Below are 13,823 nucleotides of genomic sequence, written 5' to 3' on the forward strand. Positions count from 1 at the left end.
AAATAAAGCAAAAATCTGAGTTACAGTGAGGCACTTACAATAGAAGTAAATGGGGCCAATCCGTAAACTTTAAAATGCTCACTGTTTCAAAATTCTTTTGCCACAATATGTAACAATATGCGTGTTAACATGATTTTACTGTGATAAAATCACTAACTTACTAACCTTATCTGTTTGAAGTTATATCCAATTTTACAACTGCGTTGCCATGACGATGTAATGTCAACAAACCCTACAACAACTGTAAAAATGGTGATTTAAACAATTTAACAGCTTAAATAATGCATGATTTTTTACAGAAGAATTCATGTTAAGTGCTTTTATAAAATTATAAGCTTCACATTTCTGCATTTAAACCCTCCAAATATTGGCCCCATTCACTTCCATTTTAAGTGCCTCACACTGTTACCTACATTTTTGCTTTTTGCTTTTATTATTTATTTATTTTTATTTATTTTTTTATTTTTGTGGTAATCAACATTTTGCCACAAATTTGTTGAACTCGAAATATTCCTTTAAGCTGTGATCTGTTTTTAATGTTATGTTAACATGACAAAACTTAATTCATTTAGACACAAATTTAATTAAGATTTTTTTATTATTATTCAATTTAACTGAATTTGTTTGTACAGTGCTTTTCACAATACATTTAAAAATCAGCTTTACAGAGAATAGTTCCCTCTAGTGGGACTTTCAACACTGTATGCCAGTGCACTACAGTGTTTTAACCACAAGGGGGATCAGGACATGAAAGGAAGATAGGAACTTTCTCCTCAGACATTTGGAATAATTCCACTCAATGGAATTGATGTTTGCTGTTCTAATAGGTGAGAAGGTTTGGCACATTATTATTAACTTTATTTATTTACGAGATGCTTTTTACTCAAAGCAAGGCCCCTGTCCATGCAGTTAGCGACAAAACAATATACAGCCATAACAATTAGATTGCCACAACCCATAATGAACTGCAAGCACTGCTTTAGTTAAATGGGTTGGTTTTATCTTTAGTCCAGGACGATACAACAAAATATCTGAAGAGCACCTAAAGATCCCTGATAGCTCACGTACATCACTCAGACGTCTTTTTGATGTGTGTGTGTGTGTTCTGTGTTTACATCTGGAAGACGTATTTTTTACGTTGCTTACTCAGCTATAAGACGTATGTCTCAATAAGACATTCAGTAGATGTCTTTGAGACGTTTATGGTTTAGAATGTTTGTAAATCTGATCTTTTTAAGATGTTTAGCAGATGTTAATTACATTGTGATGCTTTCCAGATGAAAAGATCTAAAACAGACATCTGAGATTACACCCCCAGTTGATGGCGCCCTATAGTTAACCTATGCGATTTTGTACGTTGTTTTGCACTGTTTTACTTGTATTTGCCTCAGCTGTAAATGCTTTGGCAATACGAGTGTGAATATTTGTCATGAGAGAGAGAGCGAGAGAGAGAGAGAGAGAGAGAGAGAGAGAGAGAGATTTAAATGGAAACTATAGAAAGATACAGAATCGAAGGAACAGATGGACTTGGACGGATTAAGGAAAATCTGGGTGGGTTTGTGATGAACATTCACTCAAGAGAGAGAATGAATAAAAGAAAAGACAGACATTGAGATAATAAAAGTGAAGAGACAGAGGTACAGTGTTATTACCATCATTACAGCTGAAAAGGTGGGTTACCTTTCTGTCTTTATAATTCTGATCAACATTGGTGTGTTTTTAGTTCAAAACTGACATAAAAATATATACTCTTTATGTTTTTATATGGCCGTTCTTAGCTTGATTCATGAATGATAATGCATGATACTCTTTAATATCAATTAATTTTGTACAAATGTGGGTAACACTTTACAATAAGGTTCCATTCCTAAACATTAGTTAATGCATTAGGTGCATTAGTTATCATTAACTAACAATGAACAATATATATATTTTACAGCATTTATTATTCTTTGGTAATGTTAATAAAAATATAACATGTTATTGTAAGTTCATAGTGCATTAACTAATGTTAACATATGCAACCTTAATTTTAACAATGTATTACTATATGCCAAGATTAATAAATGCTGTAATAAAGTATTGTTCATTGTTAGTTCATGTTAACTAATGTAGTAAACTAATGTTAAAAAATGGAACCTTATTGTAAAATGTTACCTAAATTTGGGAATTTTGCTTTTCCTTTGTCAAACAATTTATTCCTTTCCTGCATGAAATTGATTGTTAATATTCTTGCAAAAACAACTCAACTGAAGCATTTCACAGCATCTGTATCATGATTATATGTTATAATAACATAATGCTACCTATTCCTCATGTTATCATAAGTATTTAGAAACATATATGCATGGCCCACTTTCATTACAAATTGTATTAGAAGAAATCATGAGAATCACATGTGTCTTAGTAGATGTTTAATTAATAATCTAGTTAACGCTATAATAAATATCTAATACATATTAAATAAGTGGTTATATAATACATAACACACAATATAAATAGATATAAATATTTTATAATAACATTAATGTAATATTTAATGTATAGATTAAGCTTAGTGATATTTCTAATTACTGACTTAATAAAGCATAAGCTGTCTTAATATTATGGTCTGCTATAGGTGTCTGGAGGACAACAACAGACCAGGAGAGACAGATGTACATTTGTCTTAGAGATTAACTGAGATCATGAAGGATTACAAAGAAATGGACGATGGTGATTAAGACATGGAATAAGTACAAAATTCTGAGAAAATTTTAATCTTACCAAGAAGCAAGACCAGGTGAGAGATGTCAAAAATAAAGAAGAACAAAGTCATTTTTTGATTGCACAACTTAAGATTTCATCTCTGTGCTGTGCTGAAGAATAAAAACAAATGTCTGAACCCTGAACGTACAGCATGAAGATCTTTGTTGATTTTCAGTTTCATCTCTGTTGACTTTCTGGGCACTTTGAGAAGTTATTTGGCACATTCGTCAGTTGTGGACCAAAGCGACCTCTTTAACATTTTCTATACCTTTTCTATACACTGGAATTTTTTTTTTACTAAAACTGAGATGTTTAATTGCTGCCTTAAATAAGCTCATTGGACGTTTAGACCACTATAATTTCAGTTACAGTGAAGAAAATCGAGTTGAATTTGCAAGAAAAGCTAAATGGATATTGATAGGCCTATAACAACATTGAAAAACGAAAACAATTTTACAGTGTCTTTCCCATAGACACTAAAAACATTGACTTGTGTTTTTTCAGACCCTCACATCTGTCTCATTTTCTTCCTTTTCTCTCTATCTTTAAATCCTCTGTTCATCTCCAGCAGTCCCACTGACCTTTGCCTGTTTGCATCTTCAGTTTCTATTTGTTTCCTCCGCTCATATAAACTCCTCCTCTCCGACTTTTGACATCTGCCCACCATTTCAATAATTTATTCTAGTTTAGTAATCTGACTTTCCCATGCACAACTGCCCACATCTCGATCTCTCATTCCCTCTCCTCATCTTTGCCCACCTCAACCATACACAGAGTTGTTTTGTTTATTGTTGTGTCTGAGTTGTCCTTTTCTCTCTTCTCTGCAGTTTCTGGTTTTACAGTATCTTTTCACCATGTTGGAGAGCTTGTCTCGGAAAAAACGCTCCTTGCTGTCTCTCTCACTAACCTCTCTGGCCCTGGCGCTCTCTGTGCTGGCCTTCTGCACCTCGTACTGGTGCGAGGGCACACACAAAGTGGTCAAACCTCTCTGTATGTCGCCTGTCAAAATGAAGAACTGTGGACAGAACAACAGTCAGCCTTACACAACCGGTAGGAGTGTGGCTACATTGGGGATAGTTAAAACTTCAAGGGGTTTACATGAAATTACCCTCATGTCGTTTCATGTCATTCAGGATTGGAATGAGTATGTTTTAAAATTTTAAGTAAAATCAAAATCATTGCACTTTTTCAACCACTTTAAATGTAATTACTTATGATGAAAGACCAGACTTTGACTAGTGTAGATTTCAAGCATATCTTCTCCCAAGGACTTTATCTGAAACATGTCAAATCACACTGTTATATCATTGATGACCTGGTTAAATTGCACACTAACCTATACATTTCACCACAATCCATCTGAAATTTGCACCATGTGGGTCTATGCATACCACACTTAATAACTGTGTGAAAGAGTGAGGTCTCTTGTGTTCGCACAGATAATAAACAGATGGTAATGTGTGGTTCCATAAAACGCTATCTCATAATCATAGTAAAAACTGCCATATGCTGCTGGAAATACTGTAACATATTGCACTTTTAAACTATAAATATCAGATATTACAGGCCAGTCCTTGCAGTAGCATAATCTTCCAGGTCAAACCACTGCAAATCTAACATACCATTTAAACCCCTCTTTCTAAGATGAGAGAGCTTATCACTTAATCTATAGATCTTCAAATAGACTGATGTCAAGGTTATGTAGGATTCCAAATGAGAGGTTTTCCATCAGATTAGGCGAACACCAAATTATTTACAAAGGAAACTTTGATCTTAAACAACATGACAGACAGAGCATTACCTGATCTGCATAATACCATAAAACAGCGGGCACAATTTATTCTTTGTGAATTTCCCCCTCATACTCATAGCATAATTCTACTTGAAAGGAAAGATGATGGCATGTGCATTTAAACTGCTTTGCACTTTACAACACAGAATAGGTTTAGAGCACTTAATCTCTTTGTAAAATTCCATCCCTTTCAGAGGGCCCAACACCGGACCCTAAGAAACCAGACTCCAATGTGACAATGTCCCCAAAGCAGAAGGAGGAACTGGCCCGTATGAGAGCCAAGAAGCTGGCAAATGCTGTCCACTACATCTGGGAGACAGGAGAGGACAAATACATGCAGCGCTACTTTCACACTGGATTCTGGCTGTCCTGTGAGAAACACAGTGATGGAACCGGTAAGGGCCAAAAGTTCTGCACAGTGCTGTTATGCTTAACGGAAACTAAAACGAACAACGAATGAAAAGATTTTCATTAACTGAAATAAAAATAACATTTGCAAAAACTGAAACTAAACTAAAATACATTTTCATGACTTAAAAATGGCTAAAATAAAATAAAAATGACCACAAATTAATTTTATTTTTATTTTTTGATACACATTATTAAATTTGACACGTTTACAACCTACCTTTATATTTAATAAAAATAAAAAAAATAGACTGTATCTAGAAAATCAGTCTGAGAAAACTGAACTAAAACTAACAATCATAGAGTGAAAACTAATGGGGAAAAAAGGGGGTTAGGTTTAGGTTAGTGATTAGGGTTAGGGTTAATTGTAAATTAAATTGTAAGGACAAACTGAAAAATAAAGTAGAATTAAAAATGAAATACAAATTTGTAAACAACAACAACAAAACGGCAATTGCATACCAATTGCTGATATCTTAAAAATGATCCATTTTAGTGATGATCCATTTATATCAAGCAATGTTAAGTGAGGTCAAGAAAAAATGTGATGCTATAACAATCACATGGCTTGCAAAACATGTCCAAATCCTCTTTTACCAACAAAATTATTTAGCTCTTTTGACTAGAAGCTTTTAATGTTGTTCTTTTCATATACAATTCCAGTGAATGGAATTGCATTACAGTACAGAGTAATGGGTAAAAAAACACAATGAATATAAACGAAACAACTACATCTGGCAGATACTTTTATCCAAAGCAACTTACAGTGCCCTTATTACAGGGACAATCCCCCTGGAGCAACCTGGAGTTAAGTGCCTTGCTCAAGGACACAATGGTGGTGGCTGTGGGGATCAAACCAACAACCTTCTGCTTACCAGTTCAGTGTTTTAGTCCACTATGCCACCACCACTTCATGTATACAATTACTGTCATATGGCCAACAAATATCCTCATCCAGTCCCTTTGAACATCTGTTTCCTGCAGTGGCCTTTCTCTTTTCTCATTTATCCACTATGGTGTCACCTCACTTCTAACATCTGCTAGTACAAGAGAGTCTTACGCAACTCAGAGGACACAGCTAAAAGTTGCCTTAGTTATACAATTCTCCTCACCGTTTTTAAATGTGATAGACAGACAGACAGACTGACTGATTTATTGATTGGTTGATTGGTTGATTGATTTTTCTTTTGAAAATGTACCTAGTTTGTGATTATTCCTCTCTCATCATTTTCCAGGAGAGAAATGTCGAAGCTTCATTGAGCTGACCCCTGGAGAAACACAAGGTGAGATGATTTTTCTTTTTAGCTATACATCAAAATTTACCCCTTAAATATTACATTTTGTGCCTTATTTGTGTGCCTCGCTTTTTGAAATCCTATAGGAGTTCTGTGGCTTTCAGTGATATCTGAGTTTGCGTACATCAGTCTGCTGGCGATGGGTTTCCTACTCATGTGGGTGGAATTGTTGCTGCTGTGTCTAAATAAGGAAATGTACGCACTCAAGATCAATGCTTTTGCTGCCATCTGCACCGTCCTGTCTGGTGAGTCTTTAAGAGCTGTTTTGTGAGTAAATCTTAAATAATCGGGTTTTGACAAACAGGGATCACAATCTTTTTTGCTTCTTTTCAAGGTATGATGGGAATGGTGGCACATATGATGTATACAACAGTATTCCAGATGACTGTCAGCATTGGGCCCAAAGACTGGAGACCTCAGACTTGGGACTACGGCTGGTCATTTGCGTGAGTTTTTCTTTGACTTTTATCATCTTTTTGTTCTACTTCTCCTCTGTTGTCCCCTACTCTATTTATGTGCTCTTATGTTTGAACTTAATACCATAATTGCAACTACTGTGACCCCCAAAAATAATATTTGAATACCTAAGCCACACTGAGAAATATATGCATATAAATTATTGAGATGGCCTTTCTTTTAAATTATACCACGGGTCTGTTGAATGCTTGATTCTGATTGGATGATGGACATTCAAATTTGTGCAATTATTTTTCAAGTAAACGCACAGCAATGAAGTACTGTATATCCAGGTCTTGACCGCACAATGGTTCCATATCACAAATTATTTCAAAGAGACCTACAGGATACCACAACAAAATAACCAATTAAAACAAAGACAATGGTTAAGTACATCGGATAAGAATGACAAACAATGTCTATAATATCCTAAATTTATTTCAATTTCGATTGAAAAGCGTCCTTGGGCTCCGTCTCTTTCTCTCTCTCGTCCCGCACACACACACACACACACACACACACACACACACACACACACTGTACATTCTATCACAGCAAAATAACCATATAAACAAAGACATTGGTTAAAGAAAATCGGTTAACAACGTCAAACAATGTCTATAATATCCTACATTTATTTAAATTTCGGTTGAAAAGCTCCCTCATCTCGCCCGCACTTATACACGCTCATACACATATATATGCACACGCACACACACACACACACGTTGGTACGACTATACCTATGACCATCTCTCCATAGACATAATGATTTTTATACTCTACGATCTATAGATACTATCCCCTAACCTGTAACGATGCTGGAAACAGGCAGACGAAGAGACGATAGTGAAGTGATGAACACAAATGCAGTTTATTTCCAAACGTGAGATCCATAAACCCTGACTACTAACGTGAACAAAACAAAACATAAACATGAACGACTAGACTAGACTTGAATCGACTTGACTTGACTATAGACTTGACATAAACAAAACATAACTTGACTAAAACTTGACTTGGCTTGACTTCAAGATACAACAAAGTTACATACACAATATCTGACACTAGACAATGGCAAACATGAGGGCTTAAATACAAGGACATGGGTAACAGGTAAACAAGACAACCAATCACAAGACTAAACTATAAACAAGATAACAAGACTAAATGAACTAAAACCAATGAAAAGACAAGACTAATAACAAAGTAATCAAACAATGAACCAATGAAAACAAGACACATGAGGGAACAGGAAATCACATGACATGACAGGAACAGGAACTAAACTTGAAAATAAGACATGAAAACAAGAACAAAACACATAAACATGACATAACCCCACCCCTAAACCTAACCCTCACAAAAAATTTCTGTATTTTTACATTTTCAAAAAAACATAGTTTAGTGTGTTTTTTTAAGCGATTTGAATTATGGGGACACTAGAAATGTCCTCATAAACCACATTTATAGCATAATACCCTTGTAATTACCAGTTTGTAACCTAAAAAATGTCCTCGTAAACAACCCAAACCCACCCACACACACAAACACACACACTACCTTGTTACTCCAAACCGAAAAGCAGCACATCCTCCGTTGCTAGTTCTAAAGTGACATTTTAGCAACGAAGGCTTGAACTGTATCAAAGTTAGATACACTTGATCAATACAACAGTACAACAGATCTGAAATATCTGTGGGAAACACCCTCGTGCTCCCCCTCCCCCTCCCTTAAGCTCTCTCACACACACGTGGACACACATACATATACGCATTACGCACACTCACGAGTGAAAAACAGAGCTGTCATATCAGTCACCGGCATCTCAGTAGGGTTGAAAACAGTTGTTAAGGTTTACATCGGAAATATGGCGACACTCGCTGCTGCTGAGAAGTGTTTAAACTTACATCTTGGCGATTTTGAAGCAATGTTACATCTGATGAGAGCTGCAACAAATAAAGGTAATCCCACAGGCAATCTCTCTCAGTTTCTGAGCTTCTCTCTTTCGATCCCTCAAAAACAAACTCTCACACACGCACAAACGCACTACCTTGTTGCTCCAGTAAGTGCTCCAGTAAACCAGCGCAAGCCTGAATCCTCCATTGATAGTTCTGAAGTAACGTTTTCGAACTCGCAACGAAGGCATGAGCTGTATCAGAGCAAGACGCTGAATCTGTGGTGAAAGTAGTTCCACTCACAAGATCATTTTAGGGATGAAAACAAGAATATGTCTAGAGATAAAACCCTAAACGATGTCTTAAAGTGTAGTAACCATGGTATAAGTGGAATAATTGACTTCGGCCCATTTAATTATTGAAAAATAATGCACACCCGAGGTGCAACGGTCACTCTGCTGCAAGTCGTGACCGCATTACCACCTCGGGTGTGCATTATTTTTCAATAATTCAATGGTCCTTCATCAATTATTCCTTACGTAACATATCAGAAGTACAGTTTTCAAGAAAAACATTTCTTAAAATTACGTTTGTTAAGTTTAAAATCATAAAACAAAATACTGTATATACAATTCAAAATCAAGACAAATGGTTTTTCCACAAGTTCACTGGTTCATGTCGTCCTGGAGCACATTAAGATAAACAGATTTGGTGTGCTGTCTATAATGGAGGGGCTTTTGCACACACACCCCTCCCCCACATAAAATATAAAGGCGGAGATGGGAGGTGGAGGGATGTCAGAAGAATCTTCACTGGTGTGAGGGAAGCAGATGCATATTTACATTTTACTTTTATCCAAAGCGAATTACAAATGAGGAATATAGCAAAAGTGATTCATCATAAGGAGGAAATAACATGAGAGGTGCTGCAATACAAAGCTTCACATAGCTCAGAGAAGTACAAGTAGGGAGGAACAGTGGTGAGAGAATGGAGTGAGAATATATTTTTTATGAAGAAAGAAGACAGTGCATTACTAGAATTGGGTCAAGTACTCACAAAAGAGATTTTAGATGTTTCTAGAAAATAGTTAGAGAATTAGCTGCTCTGGTGGAGTTTGGAAGGTCATTCCACAGGCGAGGAACGGTGGAAGTGAAATTCTGAGAAAGCGATTTTGTGGCTTCTGGAGGTCACATAGACTTGAAGTAGTGTGTGTATATGGGGGGCATGGAACCAGTGGCTGTTATGTAAGCGAGCATCAATACCTTGAACTTGATGCGAGCAACCAATGCTTGGCAGCCAATGCAGTTTGATGAAGAGAGGTGTGACATGCACTCTCTTGGGCTCATTGAAAACCAGACGTGCCACCACGTTCTGGATTAATTCAGCAGTGGTTTGAATGTACATGCAGAAAGTCCTGCCAGAAGAGCATTGCATTAGTCCAGTCTAGATATGACAAGAGCTCAGACAAGAAGTCTGGAAAAGGTCTAATCTTCCCAGTTGTACAGTGAAAATCTGCATGATCAGGCTGTCTTTGCGATGTTGTCCATGAAGTTCAACTGATCATCAAACACAACCCCAAGATGTCCTGGATGTCCTGGATGCAGTGGTCATTGAAGGTTCTAGCTGAATGGTGAAGTTATGTTGTATAGCTGGGCTTGCTGGAACAATGAGAAGTTCTGTCTTTGCTAAGTTGAGTTGGAGGTGGTGTTTTTCCATCCAGCACGAGATGTCTAGCAGGCATGCTGAGACTTGTGCAGCTATAACCTGTGGAATGAGAGGTAGAGTTGTGTTTTATAGTCATAGTAATGATAGGAAAAGCCATGTGCCTGAATGACAGATCCCAGTTATGTCATGTATATGGAGAAGAGGAGGGGCCCAAGCACTGAACCCTGAGGTACCCCGACAGCTAGTCTGTGTGACTTAGACACCACTCCCCTCCAAGACACTCAGAAGGACCTACCTGTGAGGTAAGACTCAAACCAGTGGAGTGTGGTTCTTGTGATACCCATTGTCGAGAGGGTGGAAAGGAGGCTCTTGTGGTTAACTGCATTGAAAGCAGCAGACTTATCCAGCAGAATGAGAACAGGCAATTTGGATGCTGCCCTCCCCTGCTGCTGAGCTTAGGTGACAGACAGCAAGGCATTCTCATTTGAGTGTCCAGTTTTGAAGCCAGACTGGTTGCTGTCTAGCAGGTTGTTCTGGGAGAGAAAAGAAAAGACCTGGTTGAACACGACTCATTGAAGTTCTGTTTTTTTGCTATGAAGGGGAGGAGAGAGACTGGTCTGCAATTTTCTAAGAGTGCAGGGTTTTGTGTGGATTTCTCAGGCAGTGGGGATACTCGAGCCTGCTTAAATGTAGTGGGAAAGGTACAAGTGAGGAAAGAAGAGTTAATACTTATGTTTGGAACTTCATTTGAACGCTTTCTGGCTGTCAAACTCAGTGGAACATTTCCATAGTTAATGTGATGAACTTCAACTGTGGTAGCTCTGTTAGGATGTGTGAACTTCATATATTCACTAAAAATGGGACCAGTTGGTAAGAAGCAATTGCAAACAAAGAAAGAGTAGTGAAGTTAGTTCTTAGAAAAGGTGTAAAATAAATTTTTTGCCACTTGTTTTGATATGTTTGTATCTAATTCAATAAAATTCATTCATTTTTTAGTGTGGCTTTAGTGTCCAAATACTTTGGCTATTGTATTTACTCAGGGTTGGGAGGGTTACTTTTGAAATGTATTCCACTACAGATTACAGAATACATGCTGTAAAATGTAATTTGTAACATATTCCATTAGATTACTCAAGGTCAGTAATGTATTCTAAATACTTTGGATTACTTATTCAGCACTGGTAGATTTTTTCATTTGTTTTGATTATAAAAACTCTGCCAGTACAGTAAGACAAAATACACATGTTAAAAATACATTCTCTGAAAAACCTAAATATCTTATGCAGTGTTGTTTCTAAAATAAGATATATCAAACTGATCTTGTTTTAAGGATTTTTAGATATTTTTACAGGAAAACAATACAAAAATTATTATCAAGAATACGATTTTTGCCCTAATATCAAAGGTCTTACTAGAAATTATGATCCAGCATTCATTTTCTTGATTAAAAAATATGATCATGCCTGGTAACGTGTATGTAAAATGGATAGAAATAGCATTTTAGCTTAGCGTAAAGCTGACAATTTACACAAGGTTTATTTCTATTTCTTCTGCTCCAAACTTACTTCAGACTTACTTCTCTGTCTGCTCGTATGAATGTAACAAATCATAAGAAAATGCTTCACCGTAGTTCAAATGCACTTTGGATCGCATCATTTATATGTATAAATGTTTCCATCTGAAAGGACTAAATATTAAATGAAACAAATGACAATAAAGTGCAAAGTAATCTCTTCAGTAATCAAAATACTTTTTGAATGTAACTATTCTAATTACCAATGATTTAAATTGTAACTGTATTTGAATACAGTTACTTATATTTTGTATTTTAAATACATAATCCCTTTACATGTATTCTGTTACTCCCCAACCCTGTATATACTGAAATGGTTGTTTGGATAAATTGCATGGAAGTTATATCAAATCAGTGTAAAAATGTATCATTAGACCCCTAATTTCAGGCTTAATCACCATTGGTGCTCCTTCCACAGTATGGCATGGATCTCCTTTAGTTGTTGCATGGCAGCAGCCGTATTCACGCTGAACTCTTACACTAAAACTCTGATCGAGATGAAGCACCGTGCCCGAATCCGTCTTGAGGAGGCCCGCGCCGCCAGCCATGCTCCACCCTACGATGAGGTCATCACAGCTAGTGGCGGGAGCCTCTACTCCGTCAGCCGACTGGTTCAGAACTGCCAGAAAGGGACACTCATGAATACCACATGGCCCCCCAGAGAGAACATACCTGGTGGGTCTTTGGTGGGGATGATGAATCCACATGGATTGGTACTCGTGGGGGGGTGCGGGACGGAGGGGTGTGAGGACTGCGAGAGAGAAATGGATGAAATGGAAGAGGCATTGGAGAGGGACGAGAGGGAGGGAGAGGATGAAATGTGCTGAAAAGCAGTGGAAAGAAAGAACTGCATCTAAGAGGACAAAAGAGAAGGCCCACCAAATGATGATATAATGAATGAATTAATGAATGAACATTACATTTATATAGCACTTTTCTGACACTACACTCAAAGCACCTAGAAGACTGCGGTAGACTCTGCTATCAGTATTGGAGAGAAAAAACATTTACATTTATGCATTTGGGAGATGTTTTTTATCCAATGCATGCTTCAGAAGTTTCAATTCTTGAAATTTCAATTCTGCAAATTTATACACTTTGGTGTGAACTGATTCTTTGATGCCACAAGTAAAATGCTGATATATCCTATTTGACATCTATTCCTAAGGAAATGCTGATATGCTGATATTCCCACCAGGCTTCTTAACTTGAAAACTTCCTTGGTCAACCAGCTTCACATGGAAGACTGGTTGTGGAGCCTGGAGAAGCATTGCTATTGTTAGTCCACCAGCTAAACCAGAACCAAACCAGTATAAACCGTCATGAAAATTCAAGATGGTCTAATATGGCCTTTTCAGCAGGGATATTAGAAATAAGACAGGTTATTAGGTTATTTAGCCTCTAAAATATGGTTAAGTCTGCCAAGTCTTTTTTATGGTAGATTCCGTGGTAAAATCTTTTTATAATCTTAAATCTGCATGGTCAAATACAGTATTATTGTTTTCCCTTAATTAAATAAATAATAAAATAAATAGCAAATGCTATAAATGTAACTTAAACATTTTTGAAAATGATTGTAATTCATTAGGCATCTTGTTCTCTCAACATAATTTTACGAAAAGTTGAGAAAATAAATGAATGAATAAATAAAAAGATAAAAACTTAAGAGACTAAATTGCTTCATCAATTTTTTTTTTTTTTTTTTTTTTTACTGTTACATCTTTACTGTTAAGATCATCTTATTATTCAACAAATTCTAGTACTCTAGTGCCATTTACTAGAAGTCTGGTTTATTATTCTTGTGTCCTGTAAATGTTCCATCAAACATTCTTTGGTCACACTTTATATTAGGTGGCCTTAACTACTATGTACTAACATTAAATACATACAAGACTATGTATTTACTGTGTAACTACATGTTGTTCTACAAAATTCCCACATTTGCTGCTACTGAGGTTGAGGTATGGGTAGGTTTAGGAGTAGGGTTA

The 13,823-nt window shown here is 36.5% G+C and overlaps 1 protein-coding gene across 2 annotated transcripts; it reads left to right on the forward strand.

Moving 5' to 3' along the window:
• The first annotated feature begins 741 nt into the window (after positions 1–741).
• Positions 742–13,314, forward strand: si:ch211-232m10.6 (uncharacterized protein LOC572203 homolog). 2 transcript variants are annotated; one of them, XM_051670725.1, is made up of 7 exons: positions 742–827; positions 3,576–3,798; positions 4,735–4,935; positions 6,184–6,231; positions 6,330–6,488; positions 6,578–6,689; positions 12,254–13,314. In XM_051670725.1, exons 2-7 carry the CDS (start codon positions 3,603–3,605, stop codon positions 12,660–12,662), a joined length of 1,125 nt encoding a protein of 374 aa, XP_051526685.1. In that variant the 5' UTR covers positions 742–827; positions 3,576–3,602; the 3' UTR covers positions 12,663–13,314. The 2 variants fall into 2 exon arrangements, with proteins under 2 accessions (XP_051526685.1, XP_051526684.1); XM_051670724.1 differs by lacking the exon at positions 742–827 and adding an exon at positions 2,674–2,782.
• Positions 13,315–13,823: the final 509 nt, after the last annotated feature.

This window comes from Myxocyprinus asiaticus, chromosome 34 (genome assembly GCF_019703515.2).
Source record: "Myxocyprinus asiaticus isolate MX2 ecotype Aquarium Trade chromosome 34, UBuf_Myxa_2, whole genome shotgun sequence".
Lineage (NCBI taxonomy): Eukaryota > Metazoa > Chordata > Actinopteri > Cypriniformes > Catostomidae > Myxocyprinus > Myxocyprinus asiaticus.